Below are 23,673 nucleotides of genomic sequence, written 5' to 3'. Positions count from 1 at the left end.
ACAGCTTCAGAAGATGCCTAGGAAAATGCTGTTGCATTGACAGGAAAAAAACATGATTACAGGACACCCAGGGCTCTATTGTCAGTGTTTAGTCTGTTCAGCTAAAGTATTTAAACTCTAGCTTATAAAAATGCACAAAATAACAGATACAATGTATTTTATTTTTACAAAAAAAGCTGGTAAAAGATGATGTAAATAAAAGTGTAATGCACCCCCAAATAAAACTACTTATCCCCAGTAAATACTTATTAAATAATTAAGAACACCATCTACAGTACCACAAAACCATCAAAATAATTCAGTTTTATCAGGGAAAGGGGAAAAAAATACAGTGATTATGGATGTGCCTTGACCAGTTACAGAGCTTGTTAGGATAACATAACTACTGTCAGCAGTCCAACAGTGTGCACAGTGCCTTCAATTAATGCATTTCAGAATAATTGCATTTCTAGTGGGGTCCAATTCCCCCAGAAAGGCAGAGCTAAGAATTTCAATTCTACATTCTAAACTCTGGAATTAGAGCCCATTAAAAAAAAAAAATCACAGTGGGTAAGAGATGTATATAAAAATACTGGGTGTTCTTTTCAAATCACAGGAATCATGGGACTACATTCTTTCTGGGTTTTTTTTTGTTGTTTTTTTTTCTTTTTCTTTGTTTGGATTTTTTTGTGGTTTTGGTTTTTTTGTTTTGTTTTTTTTTTACAAAATGCTATTGGTTTCAACAGAATCCAGGTTTTTTTATGCTACAGACTTTGACACTGAACTCTAAGTATATTGCCTGTTTGTGTGTTTTGGTAGTCAGTAATTTTATTATTTTTTTAATTTTATATAGTCCCAAGTCCTTAGGCTTAAGTTGACTCATGAAACCCCTCAGACTGCAAGCAATGTATCTGACTACTGATAGGGAGAACCTTCCCCTTCCTCTCATAGCTTTATACACCTACTGTCTTAACAGTGCATTGCACATATTTACAAGAAAAATACTGGTTTTGCACTATACAGTTTCTAGAATATATACAGAATAAAATAACTTCTAATGAGAATTGCTGATGGGCAGCATATATCTTTAATATACATTTTAAAGTCTCTGCAGGCAGCTATTTTTTGGTTAGTTGTTATCAATATTTGTAACATAAGCACTGATCAGAGAACTGAGCAGCATTCCAATAAAGTTAACAGATATATTATTTCTTTTAGAAACACTGGGAAATCCCAGTTTAAAATATTATTAAATGTCCTAACATTTACACACTATGAGGATTAGATCTAATAAAATAAAATTTCTTCAAAAATAATCTTGCAGCTCTTTTAAGCATGCTCTGAGGCCTTATTTAACAATCATCCATACCTTCAAAAAACTGTCACAAAGCCATACATTCTAACTCGCACACATCATTTCCTTGTTACAGACAACAGAAGCAAATAGAACATTGAGAAGTCAATGGTTTTTGCAGTTGTAAGTCATTCTACTCATGTTTGACCACACATTCTTCAGGACATTGCAAAGTGTCTCATTAGTTGAAGATTATATCTACTACTGTTGGAAGGCCAGGAAGCCTTGCAGGTCTTCAGCCAAAATAAACCAGCCTTGATTTTAGCCTCATCCCACCTGCGAAACCAATTCAACCTTGAGAGGCTGTTACTGCAAACACCATTTATAGTTCTGTTACAACAAAAAATAATGCATATGTATGCATTACATTGAAGCCCTTTTCCTTTCATGTAGTTCTTATACAGAAATGTAATAAAAAATACTACTGTCACACAGTTACTGTGTAGAAAGAGCAGTCAAGGGAAATGTTCACTTTGATTTTCAGATATTTACTTTTGTTGAAACAATTTCTTGCTGTGATGAAAGTGTTTGGTTGTAAGGATTGCTGGAGGTTTGCTTTTGTGTTTTGTTTTTTTTTTCTTCCTAGGAAAGGTACTCAATAATAGTCTGAAGCATCTTCATCATCAGTTCTTTTCAAAAAGACAGCTGTTCAGAATCCAGTGCTCACAAGATTTATTCCTGGTTTGATTTTCCCTACAAGCTGATAGGATTGCACCATGCGTAGAGACTCTCGAATTTCCAGATTAAGTTCCATCAGCTTTGAGCTGGCCTCAGACATATCTTGGTTGGAGCCCACTACTGCAAAGCTACCAGTCTGACCAAGCGTCTGGTGACGGAAATATATGTGCAGCAATGTTTGGACTGGGTCATCTTCAGAACTGCCAAAGATGTCATGGGGCCAAATAGATCTGTAAACACACAATTTGAATTTAAACATTTTTTAAAAATACATAAAAGTATTTTTTCCATAGTGATAGCTAACAGTATCATTTTCTCAGAGGTAAATTCTAAAAAAGGAGTACTACTAGAATTGCTTTTTTCTTAAAACTGCAAATTGCTTAGGAACAAGCTGCAGTGAAGCAACAGTGCTTGTCCTTTTCAATAAGGACATCTAGCAAGGGCTGAAAAAACCTGGAGTAGTGCCTAGCCCTATCTTTAAATTAAAAAGGCCCATTAGCAAACTCAGGTCTGAAAGCAATACTTAAGCACTTACCTGAAAGCCTTGACCTGTGCTACAGCTGATGCAAACTCCTTGTTTCTCAGGGTTTCAATGAGAGTGTGAATAGCTGTTTCTGTGCTGGCTTGGGAAGTCTCTGCAATTTCAATTTCTTCGATACCACTGTCAGATGCAGCCTCAGCCTCTTTCAGACAGCTCTCCAAAACAGCAAGTTCTTCAGACATGTTTATGACCTAAAGCAAATTTAAGAGTGAGCTTTCCTAGTCTAAATGTATTTTCAGCCAAATTAACTTTTCATAGATGAGACTTACATTTTTCCTTCTCTTTGCAATCATAAATGAGAAGCAGAAAAGGTACATACAAATGTTTGCTACGGTTGCTTAACTATACAGCCCAAGAGTTCATGTTAGGTATATGGGTTTTCCCCTGACGAAGTTTCTGTCTTTTAGTTCTTTGAAAAATTTGTTTTAAATTGACAAAAAAACTTTGGAAAAGTACAGCAGCAACTGTGTTATTCAAAAGACAACTTAAACATGGAGAAAAAATCTGGAAGACTGGTAACCCAGCAGAGTAACTGTAGTGCAGCCAGTGTTTATAATGCTATCTTTGGGTTTGGGTCCAATGTATGAGTAAAAGACAATACCATCACTCAGAATATGATTCTACATCTGACTAACTTAGGCCAGCAGTGAGACTGCTGTAATGCTGATCTTCTACAACATTCTCCAGACAGAAATGAACTCACTTATTTGCAGCCTCTACAAAAATCTGAAAATCTAAGTGAGGAACATGCATATTTTTTTCCTAAGCTACTTGAAAACCAAAGACTTCCACCCTGGTTTTTCCTTTTGCTTCTGTATCAAACAAAACCAGACTTAGTTTTTTCCCTCCTACCTCTATTTACTGCATTACAGACCCAGGGAGAACTTTCAGAAGACATTACCAATAGCATAATGCATTCAGATTGACTCGGTTAACATCACGTAGGTACCACAAGCGCACGGCTGCAGGACACATTTTACTTCTGCAGTTAGTGCAACTAAAACTCAGACACAAGATGTCTAGAATGCATTACTAACTGTATTTAGGGTGGGGACTCAGGTTGTGGAGTAATTGAACAGTGGCTGAAGTGACACAGTCATAGATCATCTGGTACCAGTGATGGTGTTCGCCATATGGGGTGATGGGGAAAGGGACTTCATCACAGAATTTTGTTGATTGGAGTTGATGTGCCTTGATTGTAGCTTGATGAGAATACACCAGGAGCACTACTGAAATTTAAAGTCCTTATCATTGGACTCCCTGCATTCCTGTCTATTTAAGAGCTTTCAAGCCGGACAAAAATCAACACAGATAATTGAACATCTCTGAAAATTCTTGAGAGCTCTACGTAAATCTTTTTCTTAATTGGCTATAAAACAGCTGGTGCCCTCCTTCAGTTTCTAAAAAGATGTCCCACTGATGAAAATGTTATAATCTATTTTCTTACGTATTTTAAATGGTTTGGCTTTAAAATGTCAACAGTTAGTAGCTAAATGGCATGGCTTTCATTACCTCTGCTTCTTTTTTGATTGTTTTTACTTGGCTGATAAGTTTGCAATAGGCTTGGAACAGAAGCAGCAACTGGAAATGCAACTTGTACAGCCTCCGACACAGCTCCAGCTCCTACAAATGTAAACAGCACTGTTATATTCAGGAAGTGCACAACATCTACTATCCAATACAGGAGAGACAATAAATTACAACTTCTTCAGTATAGAATGCACAAAATAAAAAGCAGTTAATTAGTTACTGAAGTAAATGCCCCCAAAAAGATTTAGAAGCTAACACAGCAGGAAGCTGATGAAAAGCAGATGAAAGCTTAATTCACTTCTAGATATACAAGTAGCCTCTCTCACACAGGTTTAAAGTTTACTTTTTTGTAATTTTTTTAAGAAGGGGTTGTGGGATGTAAAGTGATTCTTTTGAAATGTCATGTTCCAAGACAGAGATTCATAGCTCACTTGCTTTTATTGTTGATATTTTACTGTTTTAAATTCAAGATCTTATATTCAAAAGAAGCAGTTGTCATATGTAAGTATGGAATCTTTCATAACCATTAATATAAGCACAGTATATAACCCAGCCCTTAGCTTACAACTGGCTGATAGAGTGAGAGGAGAATAATTCCACTCTTGGAGCCAAGAATAATATTTCCTTTATGAAAGGTAGTTCTGATTCTGTATTAGAAAATACCACAGAACATATTCTTAAGGAAATGAAACAGCAGCATTAACTTATGCACTGTCTTGCTTCCATTTTTATGCATCTAAAACACTGGTGAAAGTGCAGACAGTGTTAATACTGTTTTACATAACAGACATAAAAGCTAGTGCCGATGGAATAATCTTTTGTAACATTCTACTAACTACAGGATCCAATTATCTACAAGGGACTAATAATTCAATGGGTTAGATGATGCAAAATTGAACCACACAGCATTTTTGTAATAGTCTATGACACGACAACGCTATGTCTCAAATGGACGAGACCAGTTTGGTGACTGGCATGGTTAAGTATTTGATAAATCAAGAACTGTCACTTACTGCTAGAATTTCCATTTGCTAAGCAAGAAGATGAGCAGGTCACAAAAATACAAAGAAAGAAAAAAAGAGAAAGAATTAGTGTAGGAAATAATTTTAATTAGGGTAAAAGATGTTCCAGGTAAAACGAAGGAAGAAATACAAGTAACATGCTCCAAATACACCCCGAATGGAAAAATTAACAGACTGAATTTAAAGGGAAATGACTTGCTGCTATAACTTATGATAACATTGACTTTGTTGTCCCACAACATGAGTTATGTGCTTCACTTGCAACTGTCTGGTTTTTGTACTACATGTAGTCTTAAAGGTATGCAAATTTAAGGAACTCAAAACCAAGGGCACTTAGTACATCTTGGATACGTCTGTATAATTTTTCTTTCTTGTTCTGTACCACTGTAGTCTAAGCAAAAATAATGCCTTTTAAAAGTTGAGATGTAATCTTAACTTGGATTCTGAATCAGTCTAGAAAATCCTTGGTTTTGCTAAACTCAATTCTCAACACCTCATTGTGAGATTTCTGTAATTTAATTGCACTTGGATTTTACAAGCTACTTCAGAAAAACATTTGGGAAAGAGGGGCAGGGAGCAAAACAATCAGAACATTTATTTGTCAAACTAGGGACATGGAACTTCCCTTCTGTGCTTTGTACAGCACTAAGTGTATTGGTAGCATTTAAGCAAGTACAATGGTCATGGCAAGCACCTGAAGATGCAACAGATGTCTTGATTCCAGCAGGCAGAAGCAGTTGAGCTTTACTAAGCACATAGTCATACACATTGTAAGTTACACACTATGTGCTTAGCAGGCTGTAAACATTGCATACTTGTGTTCTGCGCTCTGTGCTATCAGACATATAGCACAATTACTATATAAGCAAACATTTCTGATGCACAGAACACTGCAAAGAGAGATCTTCAACTGCCAAAGACCACAGGAATTCTATGGCTCATTCCAAAGAAGCACAGAGAATCAGACTTTGAGGCATGGCAGGGTTTGTTATTTAATGTTTTTAGTGATTAAGTTCCAGTGTTCTTTAAAGTAAGCCTCATTATTAATGTAAGCCATAAATAATCTCTCTTCCCCAAAATCACACCTTTATTCTAAAAATTCAGTAGAGGTTTTCCTTTAAAAATGGCTTTTTACTGCTTTAGTGTCTTTCACATGCTTGCTCACTTGAGAAGTAATCTGATTTTTTTTCTACCTGCCAGTCCTCTACAGTCTAGCTGGAGTCCAGATGCATTCTTTCAGGCTTGTGTCTTAGTACTAATAGCAAAAATCCCATAATTAGATTTACTTGCAAGTCTGCTGGGAATGTACAAGCCAGAACAGAATTCATCTCACTATTCCTTAGCTGTATTGACCACAGTGCTAAAAATTAGTAAGAAAATCTCATTTGTGTTAGTGAATGAAAAATATCTGTTGATTGAAGCAGCTTTTTTTCTAAGCAAGACAACACTTACGTATTTTTAACATTAACTGGTTGACTGGATAAACTTATCAGCTTCACACTCCATTTTCAAGGACTTTTGAAATAAAAATCTTACACTTGGTAACTTCTCAGCCTCTTTTAAGTCACTATAAGGAAAGTCACTATATAACAAATTGTGTATATTTATGAAGCAGGATAACAGGACTTTGCTTTCTTATGGATGCTATACATGAAAGATTATTTTAACTGAACCTGCAGGTATAAGCACACAAAGAAAAAATTGCCATCATGCCTTGCAGGCTAGGATTGAAAACCATAGTCAAAACAGGTCCCCACAAATAATCCATCTGAATGGACATGTAAGTCCTTCCCAGAGGCTATCTTCAGACTCTTCAGAGATGGGGAAGAACAGACAAAACTAAAACTGCCTTATTCAGAGTAGTGCATCCTCTGCATACAAACTAAATGTGGCATGTGGCTTTCTCTCCATTTCTTAAGTTTACCAAGCTATACAGTGGGAACAGTAACTGTTATGTTCTAACACTTAAATGTTAGAACAGTTTTTTGGTGTATATAAACAATATTCTAAAAAAAAAAAAAAAAGCAGTATTTATGAATTTCAGTTGATATTACGAATATATTATTAATATATAGAACATTTACTGTATGGTAATAGTAAATACTGTTACCTATTTCTAAACATGTACCAGTCAGTATATGATGTTGTAAACCAAATGTAAAATACACTAAATGTTGTGTTCATAGGCAAAGCAAAAATCCCTGCAAATGGTAGCAAATTATTTTGCTATACTAACTACACTTAGCCACATGAAATATTTTTTGAAAAACGTGCAATTTGATGCAGTATTAAAAATCAACAGTATTTTATCACGTGTTTCACTATACTAAAAATTCAGATGCATTTTGTGATTGAACTAGATAAAACCTAAACATATACGTAATAGAGCAAACAAAAGCTGTATTGTATAAAAGAAGAAACAGTCCATGCCCACAGCAGGTATTACTGTTGCTGAACACTACGTTTCCAGCAGCAGAAACATGACCAAGTGCATCAATGTATGTTCAATTTAATAAAAGGAATAAAATCTCTACTTTTTCAGCTTGGATTTGGAATTTTTGTCAGAGTATCATTGTGAAAAGCAAAGTTCATCTGCTACCTGCAATTCTACTTTCTTACATTGTTCACTGTTCTTATGACAGTACTCTAGATGGTGGATTCCTTGTATTCCTTGTTAAAATAGTAATTTTTGGATTTGCTTTTTTATCTACAGTGTCAATATGATGCAGCTATTGTTTAACAAAAAAAAAAAAGTCCTAGTGTACTTGGGGAAGAGCTATCACTTGCTAGAGCAATTAGTAATATTAAACATGGAGGACTGCCATGCAGATACGTACAAAATATTGAGCTAATATTAATAGGTTACTTCACCTATTTCTGTTAGATGGTATTTTGACAGAAGTGCTTTATGAGATTTTTGCCATACTGCTGCTTTACTCCCTGTTCCTTCCTACCCAAATAATGGCTCCAGAAAGGTTTATATATATATATATCTCTATAGTACCAATTGTATTAAATTCAGTAGAGGTTTTTGGCTAGACAGTTTATCTGAGCATATAAGCAGAATGCTAATGTTTTTTCTTCTAGAAACAGCTGCAGAAAAGCAGACTTGCTGGTACACAGATGGTATCTAGTCTGCTTATCTATTCAATGTTATTAAGTCTAGAACCCAAGACAGGTTTCCAACTTTTATTAAAAAGAGCCCTTTTTATTAGGTCACTTATTTGTAAGAATCTGAGTTTCCAAAAGATAGTATGATAAATGAAATGAAAAGCTTTTAATACCTTTTAAATTTCTCTGCAAATATTGGAATTTTTGTGCAATTGATATAAAAACATTTTTTAATCTCATATAGAGACTCATGACTGTCATACACCTACCTGAGCATCTGTGTTAGTGCCATGAATACCATCATCAGTACCAAATGTTCTTTTGCAGTCTCTTAGCCACTGCAAAATAAATATAAAGAAGATTAAATGTCTTCTCAAACAGAGCAAACTGAAGACTGTGCAAAAACAGCGTTTAATCAAGTCCTGCACACTCAGATTATGTAAGAAACTGGTGATATGAAACCAATTGTTTACCAACCAATAGTTGCTCTTGTGTACTTCTGTTGTAAATTTCCTGAAGTCTTCATTAGCCCAGATGGGGACAGTACACTTTAGAATAACCACTCATCTGTGATCATGTTTTCTCTTGCTGCACAGGGTGTACACCAACATGATTTCTCAGCATTTAAAATATAGCACTAATTAAATTAGAGAGCAAGAGTATATGCCTGTCATACTTCTTGGGACTGCTTTAGAAACAAAAGGAAATATAGACCTCTCAAGTGCAGGTTTACTGGATGGAAAAAAAACCCCAAGATCCTTCAGTGAGAGTTTAGCATCACCTCCAGTTCATACAAGCCAGGGAGATGAAGTATTCTCACACTGAACAATGCAAACATTCAGATTCCACTCTTTCATAAAGACAGGGCTGTATTTAACCCCAATTCCTATAGGAGACAACAAGTTTATTTATTTTAGTGGGTAATCTCTTCTAGCTTTAACCAACCATGCAAATTTAAAAGTGTTAATATAAAGCATTTGCAAATCAAATATGCTCCTATTGGACAGTGCAACCTGATCATCTGATCGACAGTGTCCAGCACATTTTTCTGTGCAGTGCAAGGGCTGCCAGCATGAGGTAATTCGGGTATTACTGAAATGGGAATGCGTCATGTTGAGATAAAGTGCAGATTATCTTCTGAAATGAAGAACAGGCTCTATACATCCAAGGAAGAATAATTTAGCATACTGTGTGCTTGGTATCTTGAGTCTCACAGGAAATCTTAGTGACCTTTTTCTAACCTCTGTCTGATGCAAAAAAAAAATGTTATTTCCCATCTGCTCAATTTAATAAAGGTTACTTAGTGAATTAACTAGGCCTGTGTGCTTATCAAGAGGAGAAATGGAATTCTCTAAACATTGCGGTGTCAGTTTCAATTAGTGACATGGATACCAATGTACACAGCAAATCTAATTTTTCTTTTTATCTGACAGCATCCATCAGAACAGGTTTGCACTGGAACAAACAGCATCAGCAACTGGGAAGCTAGTATTTATTTTCACACACTGCCCTTGTAAGATCTTTTTTAAATCTTGAAACCAGTCTGAATAAAGGGGGTGCCTAGGATCTTACAATATACATACAACCTTATATGTTATATTCCATGTATCTGATTACATATCTTTGTCTCTAATATTTGAATTCAAAGCCATTTCAAGGAAATAGAACAGTAGCTCAAATAAGGTGACAAAAATAATTTGCTAACATTTTTTACTGAATATATATTAATAATGGTAGAAAGACCTCTTTGGGAACAGCAGCAGACTGTGTGATGGAATAATCTTCTTCATATGTTTGCTTTACATTACTTTATGTTTTCCCCATGTACCTCCTACAAAGATACAGGGTGAAAAGCGCTACTGAAAGTGTTAATACAGGGAGGCCTGTGGATGGTGTTGGTCATAGCACAGGCTGGTCTGCCAAATTAACCTCAAAACAGACATCCAAAACCAACTCCTATAATACAAGTACCTTTCTCTGTCTTATCTCAGTGCATAGGTAAGGGTTTCAAGCAAATACAGCCCAAGCCTTTTCGTAAATTTGATTGATGTGAATGCCATGAATCACATGATTCATCACAGTACAACACACATCATATATCAGGGTAAACATTAAACAACAATTTTTCATTAAATAAGTCAACATACAGAATTTTCCACGGCTGATTCTAGAGGACATCAGATTAACATACAAATTATATTTATTTACATATCTGTTAATTTATATTTATTCTATTATACAATAGCCCAAACAGCTTAGCTTCATAATTTTTCTGCCTATTTCCATGAAAAAAGCAAGTATCTGTAATAAGCTTATTATGTGTTTTCCCTTAATGCTTTCAGATGGAATAGGATATATAGCACAATTGCCTGCAATAACAGAAATTCAGGTTTCACTTGAGGAAGTAATTTTTAATCATTCCCTTTACTCTGTTTTATAGGTCAGAGTAAGAAAACCAGCAAAACATGTACTACCTTTGGAAGATTCTTAGTCTACATATTTTATAATACACAACCCCTCCAAAACTGAGGACCAACAGCTGAAGAAATGCTTTTAAAAATGTTTTAGAAAAATAGCCACTTTGTCTAAATAAACATGCTAAAATAAACAATACACTAAATGAGCTAGATGACATGCTATCAAGAGTCAGAAATTATTGATCAAAACCAAAAATTTCTTCCTCTTCTGTACTGCTTCTATTCCATAAATGATCAAATAATAATAATAATAAACCCCTAGAAAAATGCTCAGTTATTTCAGAATGATTCCTTTAATCCTTTGAACCTTTTTCCTGCTCCAGTCACTCACAAATGCTGTGGCAGAAGACAGGCTGACTAAAGAAATGTTACTGGACACCCTTTTGACAGCTGCACTACAGAAAAACAATACTCTTAGACAGAGGCCATCAAGCTGACATTCATACTGTTTTACCAAGTAAAATCAAATGGAAAAAAGCTCTGAATATCCAAGCATGGATCTAAGTCAACATGACATGTGCTGCTAATAATATTAGCTAAAAATACATTAAGTGACTTCATGAAAGGGACACAATTTTAACTCATCATACTTAGATAAATCAACTGAAGAATACAATTTTTTACTATTATGATAAACTGAAGGCTAAATAAGAATCTTATATACAGAGAATTCCATGTATGCACATGAGTTCCTCTCTGCCCTGCATCGTATCCTCCTGTCTGACTGTGGGGCAAATCAGCCTCTCTGTGCCTCTGTGCTCTTTCCACAATGAGGAATAAAATACATTATTTTCTCATAGGAGTGATGACAACACTACACGCTGGAGATTGTCAAACATTACATATTACATTGAGTAGGTAATCTTAGTCATTAGATGAGTGTTTTGTTTCTGATTAAGCCTAAATGGCAAAATGTAGCTCATTATAATAGACTTCATGAATCAGTTTACAAATAAATTGTTATTACCACAGAGCAGGGCAATGAATGCAGCAACTCTTTTGCACAAATGCTGGCTTGGATCCTAGAAACAGTTTATCTACATGTGTGGTGCTGTGTGGCATACTTTAGCATTGAATTTGAGGAAACTGCATTTCTTTTGAGATCCTCTCCACAAAAAAGTAGACATCTATTCAACAGATGAGCTGACAGCAATCTTTGCAAGGTAGAAGCCATAATAAACTAATAAACTTGGCATGATCAAAAAACATGGAGCCACTTGTGTTGCAAAATATGGCTGTGCCTACATGTCATGGCTTGGATTCTGGTTCTGTTCTGCACCACTCAAACTTGCCTGTACAGCCACTGTCATGGCCTCATAGGCTCCTGAGGAAAAGTTCCTTCAAATACATGTTTTATTTTCCTAGGAATCATTTTCTCTCTTTCAACAACAAACCCCATATATTCTCTCTCTTCCTGTACCTGCAAAACCGATTGTAGATCCATGTTTTCTTTTGACTCTTGAAATAGAAATCTTTTCTTCTGAAGTTAATATCTTCCCTCACACAAAGGTTCACAAAAACAAAAGCAGAGACCCTTACTACAGGAATTGACAACTTTTAAACTTTGTACTTCTTTGAAAAAGGGATATAACCACTAATATGGACCTTGAAAAATAAGCCCTATTATTCTAAACAACTGACATAAATATCAACCTCAATGGGATCCAGTTGCAGGATGAGAGACCTAAATTTGTGTCTATGTGTAAGACAGCTGTTTAAGCTCCCATTACAGTCAGTGGAAATCCAGTCAACAAAAATAAGTATAAAGACCTGTACAGCTGAACAACAAGTCAGTATCTATATCAGGATAAAATACATTGCCTGCTTGATTTCTTTTATTGCACAGACTTGATCCTTGAATACCATGGGTGTTAAGCTACTTAATTCATATATAGATAGTTATTCGTAAATATCTTAATCTGGAGGTGAATCTCACCCTCCTAGTCTAAACAAAGCAAGCCACAATGTTAACAAAAAAAAGTACCAAGATTTATTGATACTCATGTTAAAAATATCTGAATATTTTTAAGCGGATTTTAAAATTAGGAATATGTTTTTCTCAATGCTAGTGCAAAGAAGACCAGATTTTATTTCAGAATGTTTTCCCACAGTTTACTTCTAGGTACCTGTGTTGAGAGATAAAGACAACATTTTCTTCATATGTAGGTTCTAATATATTTCCATTTGAAATATGAGGCTCACCTGTTCTGCTGCCTCTCTTTTGACATTATAGGTATCCAAGTGTTCTTGGAGCTCTAAAACACTGAACTTCAATGTTTCTAGCAGACCACAAGACATTAGCTGAAAGATAAAAGCAACCACCTCTGTAGTCATATAATATTTAACTATAATCCATGTACTCTAATATCTAAATTATGCAATATGAAATAGCAAGTTCGCATTTGGATAAACAATCAAATTCAAATTAGTTTGGTACAGATAATTTCTGACACCTTGGAGTTAGTAAACTAACAAATGTAGTTTTATCAGTTAAATCTGTGAACAAGTTTTTATTCCAAAATAAGAAGGGCAATACCTAAGTAATATCTGAAAGAAGACTTCAAAGGGATTTTTAAATCTTTTGAAAAGAAGAAGAATGTTTTATATACACACTGCTGGTGTAAATATAATTTTCACTTTTCCATAATAATCAAGACATCTATAGACAGATTTCTCTCCTAAAGGGCTGAAAAATCTTAGCCTACATACTCCTATCTTATTTGAAAGCCATTCCACATATTTCATACTCCTTGTGATCTTGCTTGGAACCTTTCCCAGTTCAGCTGTCTCTTGAGAGCAGGGGACCTGAACTGCTCCCAAAATTCAGTATCTAGGTATACTGGGGATATGTATATTAGCTCAATAATGTTTTTTGTTTTTCTGTTTCTTTTAATTATTCTAGCGTAGGGTTTTTTTTACTGCTGCTGAACACTGAGCTGACTTCTTATGTAAATACTTACTGTAACCCAAGATCTTAACTTGTGTAAAAACACACAATTTGAAGTCTTTATTGTATGTTCCTAGCTAGAATGTTTTTTCTCATGCATCATCAAATATATATATATGAATCATAGACAATAAAATTTTAAAGGGCAAAGTGGCAGCTAGGCAACGACTCTTCCTTTTTCTGCTCTGTGCAAAGAATATAGAATAAATATGAACAAGGAGGGAAGGTAAAGAATAACAAGGGAATTGAACTGATAAGCACTATCAGTTAAGTTCCCTCACTGTTCATTGTTAAACCTCAAGGTTATTTTTGAAGCAAATGCACTTCTCACTTTTGTTTTCAAATGTTTATGGTACATAGTGACCACCTAACACTTTAATTCCTTTCTGATTTCAGTTATAAAAAGCATCCTTTTTTTTTTCCCATCCCAAAATTTTTCAGATGTTTCAATTAGAGATGTTAGAGAGCAACCTTTTAAAAGGCAAAAGGCTAACACATTTTATTAAAACCTTTAAAAAATCTTCCCATTGCTGTTTTCTAATTGATAGAAAATAATTTTGTATGTTAGATAAGAATGTTTAAGCAGAGAGGTATTTCAATGTGTAAGTTCAAGATTTTTACCGTTTCTGCATCCACAAAGACTGTTGGACATTCTGAACATAACATCATCACTTCCAGAGAACTCTTAAATTTTGTTCCAATGCGCTGCAGACTCTCACCAAGAAAGCTGACTGAATCATTTGTTATAGACACAAACTTCCTTTGAATGGTCTAGAAATCAAATCAGAAAAACATTTATTTTGCATTGTATTTTACTACCCCCTCCTCCTCCTCTGGCTTTTTAGATCAAGAATTTCAGGGCAAATTTCCATCATGACAGTATATATTTTTGTTATTAAATTACAAACTAATACATAATTTGCTCTGAATATTTATGTAAAACTAGTTCCAAAAAATGCAATCAATAAAACCAGCCTGTATCTATAAAGACAATTACTTCTTTCACATCTAGACCTTTAGCATCAGTATAGCTGGATGAATATTTGTGTTTATACAGTACAGATAGTAGTTAAATTCATTTTCAAGTGCTTGTCTTGCAGAAAATTATACACTGAGTTTTATGAGTCAGAATATGACCTGTGTAGTACAATCCGTGTCGAAAACTGCTACCTGCAGGGTTTCTACTTTCTTCAAAAATCAGTCCTATGTATAACATTTTAAATTTTGTAGACTGTTGGCTTGGCCTAATACAACACTGTGCTTTGCTATATATTATTAATTAAATCCCAGGAAGCTACACGTAGAATAAAGCTGCACTAAGATGGTATTTACAGCTGCAAAGTTAAACACAGTGTCGGAGTCAAAAGGCAAAATGGAAAGGTCCAATCAAACACAGCCTCCAAGGTTGCATTTAATAATGTAACCCTCCTCTGTACCCAGTAACAACTCAGGAATGCTTGTTTGCCCAGGCACAAGGCCCTGGATCACTACTGCCCCTCTTTGCAGAGTATCCACCTTTCCAGATGACTGAGGGTTGTCCTGTCAAACCACATAGTTTCACTTTTCCTTCTAGCTCTCTCTTTAAGGATCACCAAAGAATATAAACTCCTGTTTTATAACTTTCAGGAAATGAATGAATGTGTGAAAAGCAACCGTCACTAAGCTTTGGTATAATACAGAGAAACAAAAACCCTGATACTAGATGAAGGAAAAAGACAAACATGTAAAACCAGGTGTAGGAATTTCACAGTACTGTGGCAAAATGCTTAGTCCAACCAAAAATCAGGAACAGGTATAGATACACAACTAAGTTATTCCAGGGTAAGGCAGAGCATGATTTCTCCACATCTAAGTTACTTGATGCTACAAACCCTAAGCCTGCCCATACATTTGGAATAAAAAGCGTGCTAGTGTGGTAAAACAAAGTGAGGCCTTCACTGAGAAATGTGTCTATATAAAAAACAGCAGGCAAAATTAATGTTGGAGACGTAAGAAAGTGTTGGAGTCATAAGGTTTTGGTTTGTAGTACCTGCTCTCTGCTCACTTGGCACGTTGCTTGTAAATAAAATGGAATAAATGTGCTTCTCCCATCCCATAAGATGTTGCAAAGAACACTGTATGCCCAAGTGGTACCACTTTGAAAATGTAAAAAAAAAATCCCTGCATATAGGGAGGAGGAAGGCAAAAAAATTAAACCACAGGCATTTGGTGTTGGATGCTAGAGATCTATAAAAGAGAGACATTTGAAACTTCCAGCTGAGTGGATCTCCTGATGTTTTATAATTACTTCTCTGCAGAAAAAACCCAAAACTTTTCTCATAAGACAGATTCAAGATAAATTCATAACTGTCTGTCAAGCTGTGATCCCACAGAAAACCCAGGAGAAAATAATTAATTCTGTAATCAGCACATAATGTGGGTGACATTCAGATAATAAAAAGAAGGGACACAACCTGAACTAAGAGCTTACAAGAAACACTGAACTGCTTTTTCTGAGCTGTTTTTTTCCACCCCCTGAGTAGAATCACTCCTAGACAATGAATACAGCAGATATCCCATGGAAAAATAGTGTATGAACATATACATTCTTGCAGCAATGTGTTATTTTTGTCTGCTTTTTGTTTGCTTCCTAAAGCTTCTTGTTACCACAAACTTATGGCTTTTGCAGTTATGAAGGGGAAGAATAGTTTTGAGAGCAGGAGGAAAGGATTGCAGACAAACAACCACACACTGGCAATTCACTGACCTGAAACAATCTAGAGAAGACATGAAATGTATAAACAGCACAAGATCCATCTGTATCTGACAGCATTTGATTGACATGGCAGCGCCAGGCTTGCTCTTCATCGTCGTACGCCACTGGCTGAAAAGCTGCCAATATGGCAGAGAGAAATGGTGAAGGAGGTGGGGAAGTTTGTACTTCTGCAAAACCATCCGGTTCTTCTTCATCTTGGCTATGAATAACAAACAACAGAAATTAACTCCTTTCAGGAAAAAAAACCCTTCATTTTGGTAGGAGAAAAATATAAGAATTTGGAATTTAGAACAGTGTTTTGTAAAATAAATAATTATTCAACTAAGGTAACCACGAATCAAGAAAAGTAAAAAACCTAAAAACTTTGGCTACTGCAATATAAAAAATTACTTAAACTCAGGAGGTATCTGAGAGTATATTAAAACATGTTATTTCTACATATATCTACAAAGAGCTATCTGTAGGTTATATATAGCTATATATAGCATTTTATATATATATATATATACACACACACACCCTCCCAGTCAGAAATTGTTGGGTTTTTTCCTGCCTCTAATAGCTTTCCTTAAAAGAAACACAAGAGCTCATTTAGCAGTGTAATACAATTTTATAACTGTCTTAAGTAAGATCCTAAGTGAGTGGAGATAGATTGGAACATTTTTATGGGCAATCAATTTAACGGGCCTTTGTTCAAAGAGCACTCTGCAGTCATACTTTCCATTAGGCACTAAGCCTCCAATAAAAATATCAAATTCTAAATTAATCAATGCTACTACTTACAATCATTAACTTAATTGTTAAAATTTTCTATATTAAAAGGAACGACACATTTTGATAGTTCTTCATGTGTAATTGTACTTAGGCAGCAAAAATATGTGTGGGAGGACTCCAAGTAGGGATAGTTTATTAAATTGATTTTTTAAACACATACCATTTTTCTTTGTAACAATCACCTCCTTCACAGTAGCACCAAGTGTGTCTTAAACAAGACTTAAACACATCCTAAACAAGTGTGGATGCTGGTTTTAGGTGTATTTATTCTAATAGCATAAAGCTCAAAAGTTAAGATGCAATCCCTTTGAACAGTATCTGCAAGCAAAGCTTCAGAAAAGATTTTCAGATAATATTCTAGTATATAATATTCTAGTATATCTAGTGTGTCAACCCAACCATCACCTCTCTTGGTCTTCAAACTAGAGCTATGGGATTTTTTGTTTTTTTTGTGTAAATAAACTAAAGCCTAAAGAGATTTTTGAGTTGCACATTAGGAAATGAACTGCTATTAACTGGTATCAGTCTTTAATTCTTGCAAGGCATATTGCAGTATGTTGCAAATGGGATTACAAGATTCAATTTCTCTGTCCCTGTCCCAGCAGAACCTTCTCAAATTACTTGGACTTTTAAAGCTTTTGTTGTTTCCTTTTCTGCAAAAGGCTCCTTAAACAATGTCACTGATAGAATATACACAAAGTCTATGTATTATTCAATCCAAACTTCTGAAAAAAATTTAAGTATGAACAAGTCTATAAACACTCTGGTATTTTTTTGTTTGTTTTGGGCTTTTTTGTTAGTGGGTTGTGGGTTTTTTGTTTGCGTTTTTTATTTGTTTGGGTTTTTTCTGATGTGTTTTTGGTTTTGTTTTGATTTGGGGGGGAGGAGGGTTATTTGTTTTCACTCCTTAGACTGTTACCTTTAAGGCACTTGGGGTTCCACTTCAAATATAACTCAACCAGCTAGGTTGTTTTGGCTCTCCATAATAAAAAATTAGAAAAATGTTATTTTACCCCAGGCAATGTTACAGGCTTGGGGAAGAGTGGCTGGAGAGCTGCCAAGAGGAAAAGGACCTGGGGGTGCTGGTTGACAGAAGGATGGACATGAGCCAGCAGTGTGTCCAGGTAGCCAAGAAGGCCAAAGGCATCCTGGCCTGCAGCAGGAAGAGTGTGGCCAGCAGGAGAAAGGAAGCGATCACGCCCCTGTACTCGGCACTGGGGAGGCCACACCTTGAGTCCTGTGTGCAGTTCTGGGCCCCTCACTACGAGAAGGATATTGAGATGCTGGAGCAGGTCCAGAGGAGAGCTGGCAAGCTGGTGAAGGGACTAGAGAAAAAGTCATATGAGGAGTGGCTGAGGGAACTGGAGATCTTTAGTTTGGAGAAGGGGAGGCTGAGGGGAGACCTCACTGCCCTCTACAACTACCTGAAAGGAGATTGTGGTGAGGAGGGTGTTGGCCTCTTCTCCCAAGTGAACAATGACAGGACCAGAGGAAATGGCCTGAAGTCGTGGCAGGGGAGGTTTAGATTAAGAATTTCTATACTGAAAGAGTGGTCAGCACTGGAACAGGCTGCCCAGGGAGGTGGTTGAGTCACCATCCTTGGAGAAATCCTTCAAGAAATGCGTACATGTGGCACTTCAGGGCATGCTCGTTTTTTTGTAGGTGTTTTTTGGTGGAGTGTGTGTGGTTGTTTGGTTATTTTTTTTGTTTGTTTTGATAGTTGGACTCATGAGGATTCTGTACTTTAAGATGTCTTAGAAATATACAAGAGACTGAGACTTAAAAAACCTCACTTAAATGCTTAAAACCTTAACACTGAAAACAAAAAACTTGGGCAAATCCAAAGACAAACTGGCCTGACTCCTATAGGAACTTTGATTTTTTTTTAATTTACATTTTTTTTCCTGTCTTAGGGTGCCAAAAGAGGTTCTGCCATAATTCAGAGCAGTTACAGGGCTCTTCCATGTTACACTTGAATGAAGCTGGTGGCTGCCAAGAAAACACTCCAAAACATCTCCTGACCTCTTGTCACATATCTGTCCTATCAACGGTGATGAAATATGATAGATTTCTCTTATTCAAGAATTCTCATCTTTTCTTGCACAGCTGTTTTCCTTGTACCAGAAACAATTACTGAGCAAAGCAATAAATCTATTTGCTGTAACAGTAAAACCAATCAACCATGATTTCAGATATGCAAAACATAATTTTAGATGTTTCTAAATTATTTTGCAATCATTTAGATTTATGGGATCTATGGAAAAACCACACACTGTAAGAAAGACTGCTTTGTTTGTTTCATGCACTGATAACATGTAATTTCTGTTACACAGAACCAGTATTAATCTTACCTAGACAAGCCAGAAAAGTCAGCTTCCTCTTCTTCACACCTCTCATCTAGCTCTTTCAAAGCAAGAGTAACATCCTCTTCACAGATAGATTCAGAGTAGCTCTCAAGAGCTGCTGCCTCAGCCAGTTCTGGGGTCTCTTCCAACTCAAGAGATTCATGACAGACCAGAGAGTCTTGCTGTTCTTGTAGCAGATACGACCCAGTGTCTTCACTAGCAGTGCTAACCTGTTCATCCCTTACTGCTGAACTGCCTTCCTGTGAATCAAACATACTGTTATTACTTTTATTGTCAGGGGTTAATGTATTCTTACCAGTTCATATTCTTACCAGATCATAAAGTAACAAAGTTATAAAAATTGTTTACAAAAATTCATTTATGTGTCAATACTTCATCTTTTCAGATTGTTCACCTAATTTTAGTTTGGCAAATGTGGGTTGTCTACTGGTACTGTATATAACTTCTGGTAAACATTAATATCCTAGAATATGAGTTATTATCTATAGCAAATACAATTTCTCAAATACACTCAATTAAATCTGTGAAGAGAACACTCCAGAAAGATATTTGCAAATAGCCTCAAGCATATTTAGATCATAACAAGCACAATCAGGACTTTCATATTTTACTTTTCTAGGTAAGGACCAGAATGACTGTCTCATGCTTGCTGGAATCAGTACAGAACATTTCTTCTCCATTCCACTCACCAACTTAACAAGTTTCTAAAACATAACTTACCAACAGTGTAACAGGTGAAGAATGGAAAAGCGATGTTCCACTATTTTTATTATTTTGCCACTACTGTTAATATAGATAGCTTTAAGGGCTTAACCCTGAATTTCTAAATGTGGGCTTCAATCATTGGCAAGTATAAAGAAACAATAATAAAACTCAGGTAGCTAATAGAAGAATGACCCTTTCTCCCTTTCCTCTTCCTCCATTAGCCTTACTATACTCATTAGCATTGCTATACTTAACAGAATAATTCAGATTTAGTAAATTTACGATTAATCAATTTGAAACCTTTTATTGGACTTTTCTGTGTAATAAAAATAACACTTCATTGTACTTGCTATTTCCTAAAGGTAAAAATTATCACACTTCATTCGTAGTGTCCAGCTCTTCCTCTACTGGCATATGCAAGATTTGTCAACAAACCTTTGGACAGCCTCTTAGCATACACATCACTTCATAGCAGAAAGTCTACACAGATGGTCTGACAGACAAATAGCTGCACATGTATTAGAAATGACAATTCAGCTTTACAGAACAATGTCGTTTTCTTTCCCAGTGATCCTAACCTTATTGCGCTTGGACTATATGCTACTGCTCTAAGTGACACTGAAGTTTTCTGTGTGACAGTGGACACATCTTCAGTACTTCAGTGTTAAGTATCTTAAAAATATGATTTATATAGTTGACAACTCCACAGAAGCTAAGGAAAAAAAAATATGATTTATATAGTTGACAACTCCACGGAAGCTAAGTTACTTCTAGCAAACCATTGCCTCATAAATCCACAGTGCAAGTGAGTAAAAACAGACAACCACTTTAGTCAGAAACAGCCATATACTTAAGCTTGTAAAACTTGCTGTACAAAATTGAAAATATTCTTCTAAGCTAGACTGCAAATTCCCAATGGGAATATGAAATGTTCTTTTTGCAAAGATATATGCTATTACTGGGAATCAGCCAAATACATTTCAGTAAGCTGTTTACTTAACTCTTCAGCATCCCTACATGAGAAACAAGGAAAACAATTGCATTTAACTTGCACACACTTTTAAAAATAATTGTTTCTTTTTTTATGTTTTACCTTAGATAAGTGTTGATACATATTTCTTTATATTAAAAATACTGGGATTATCAGAATTATGATGATTATATAAAGGGGGCTGCAGAAGAACAATGAATCAAAGTATAAAGGAAGTCTCAGTAACACTATGAAAATGCAAAAATGAGTTGCAGCTGAGGAGGTACCACACACGAACAAAGGAAAAGACAGAAGTTCCACTGTGGTGACTCTCATTCTGTAAAATTCCAGTTTATGTATTGCTTCTCCCTTTTGAAATATTAACATAAAACACCTATTCCTATGTGGGGAAAAAAACAACATCTAGATGAACTGTTTTTAGAAAAATTTTAGAAGGTATTTTATCATAAGAAACAGTCACCCACACTTTCCCTTTGTTGTGCTCTAAGAATGTCTTTTGTTCTTACAGTTATCTTCATTAAATGTTAGCTAGGTGGCTGGTTTGCCTGTTAATAAGAATTACTTACTAGGCAGAAAACAGGTCAACTAGAGCTTTTGTTCAAAAACCCCAGTAACTTGAACCATTCAGTTGATTGTTTAAACCACACTTGCTGAAGACTCAATTTTAAGTGTGAACCATGCAGCAGTTATGCAAATACATATAGGAATAGCTTAATTTTCCTGAAAACACAGCAGAACTATAAATTCTGTTAAAGATGGGATTAGCAACATTTGTCCAAATAAAAATAAGATTGCATCAATAATTTTAACTGAAGAGATAAAATGTCTGCCTAAATCAAGACACTTCTGGAAAAAAAACCAACATATTGAGGTTTTAGCTACAACTGCTTAATAATATTGTAGGAATTGTAGCGGATGAGTTTTTTTATTTTAAATGAGTTTTTAAAATTTTAAATTATTCAAAAGAAACTGAAGTACTCACAGATTTGCAGGCGACCGTTAGCTTGAACTCTGTCTCAGTCCACACAGGCCTTTCCAAAAAGGTCTACCACTAGCATTGGTGGTCTTTTTTAAAGGATTATTTAATGGAACCAACTGCTAACACAGCTGGCCTGAGGTTTAATTCCCATATAGCACCAATCACATTAACCCAATGAAAGCAAAAAAAACAAAGGAAAAAAAAACAAAACAGAAAAAGGGGGAAAAAAAACCAAACAGAAGGGAGGGATAAAAAGGTATTTGAAAGAAAATGTTGCTCAAGAAGGATTTCAACCATATTAGACTATCTTCATTCTGCACCATGTAATGATCAACATCAGCCCTTCAAAAATATTTTTAACCTGTGGTAAGTTCCCTCAGTCCATCCCAGGAAGTTTTCATACTGAGGGAACATTTTGTAAGAACATCCCAACAGGTTAGAAATACTCAAAGCAAATCAAATAATCAGTGTAACAGACAATAATTCAGTTGGAAAGGAAGCCAAAGTTGCTACCAAACACTAGAAGGAGCCCAAATCAGTCATGCACCAGCCCACATTTCTCCCCACCTCAGGCAGCTGGTTGCTAGAGTTATCTAGAGGAGAAGCCTCCAAACTTGGGGTCTCAGTTCTGATTTGAAGCACCTCTTCTGTTCCCACACTGCTAGTGGAATCTTGAGACTGAAGTGATAAACCAGCATGATCTGATACTGTTTCATCTATGGCAGAATCGCTGTTTATCTAAGAAAAGAAAGACATTTTAAATTCTTCATAGTTTATCAAACATACAAACTATAGGGAAAAAAAACACTTTAGTTTGGAATTAGGCTGTTTCACTATGGCTAGCTATTTGAGTTTAATTACACATGACAAGTTTAACAGCTGTACACTAAAACCATTACAAGTATCACATGTATTTCTATAACATTTAATTCTGAAGTGATCTTTGTGATCCAGAAAATTATTTATTTTTCTTAAAGGTCTTTAGCCCTGATGAAATGCTAGACTGAAAACAGTGAAGAGCAGAGCTCCCCGTTACAGGCAACACTAATACAAACTTCATCTGAAGTCTGAAAAGCAGCATCCTATCCCTGCTGCTCCTTGTCCACTTCCATTTTTTTCCTACTTTTATGTAATGCAGAGAGACTTCTGAGTGGCCAGCATTCTTGATCTTCCTCAGTTATATGCACACATGCTTAAAATTCTGTAATTAAAGTAGCTATTTCAATGGTTGAATGCAGCTCAGGCTCCCACAGGGTCACTTACTGCTCTCATTCTTATGTAAGTATTTTGTTGGGGCATTTTTGGAAGCTAGGAATCCACAAAAACACACACTTTATATGTAAAAACATGGAAATTTGCACTTACATTTAAACAAATATGCTAAGTATAAATACACTAAAAAATCAATGATGTATTAGACATATAATTATGTTATGTACCACCAGTAGGTAAAGTAACTCTTTC

The 23,673-nt window shown here is 35.5% G+C and overlaps 1 protein-coding gene across 1 annotated transcript in view; it reads right to left on the bottom strand.

The window, feature by feature from the left end:
• Nucleotides 1–1,661: 1,661 nt before the first annotated feature.
• The window catches only part of FRYL (FRY-like), a 135,136-nt gene continuing 113,124 nt past the window's right edge, over nucleotides 1,662–23,673 (bottom strand). Inside the window, exons 53-62 of the mRNA XM_010006076.1 lie at nucleotides 22,777–22,947; nucleotides 19,520–19,773; nucleotides 16,386–16,593; nucleotides 14,261–14,410; nucleotides 12,895–12,993; nucleotides 8,485–8,553; nucleotides 5,096–5,113; nucleotides 4,065–4,175; nucleotides 2,547–2,743; nucleotides 1,662–2,241 (exon numbers count right to left, since the gene is read on the bottom strand). Coding sequence (XP_010004378.1) covers nucleotides 1,983–2,241; nucleotides 2,547–2,743; nucleotides 4,065–4,175; nucleotides 5,096–5,113; nucleotides 8,485–8,553; nucleotides 12,895–12,993; nucleotides 14,261–14,410; nucleotides 16,386–16,593; nucleotides 19,520–19,773; nucleotides 22,777–22,947 — 1,536 coding nt within the window. The 3' untranslated portion in view covers nucleotides 1,662–1,982. The remainder of the gene's footprint in view (nucleotides 2,242–2,546; nucleotides 2,744–4,064; nucleotides 4,176–5,095; nucleotides 5,114–8,484; nucleotides 8,554–12,894; nucleotides 12,994–14,260; nucleotides 14,411–16,385; nucleotides 16,594–19,519; nucleotides 19,774–22,776; nucleotides 22,948–23,673) is intronic.

This window comes from Chaetura pelagica, unplaced genomic scaffold, assembly GCF_000747805.2.
Source record: "Chaetura pelagica isolate M959 unplaced genomic scaffold, ChaPel_1.0 scaffold189, whole genome shotgun sequence".
Taxonomy (NCBI): domain Eukaryota; kingdom Metazoa; phylum Chordata; class Aves; order Apodiformes; family Apodidae; genus Chaetura; species Chaetura pelagica.
Note: the sequence above shows the minus strand (reverse complement) of the source record. Positions and strands in the feature narration are given on the sequence as shown.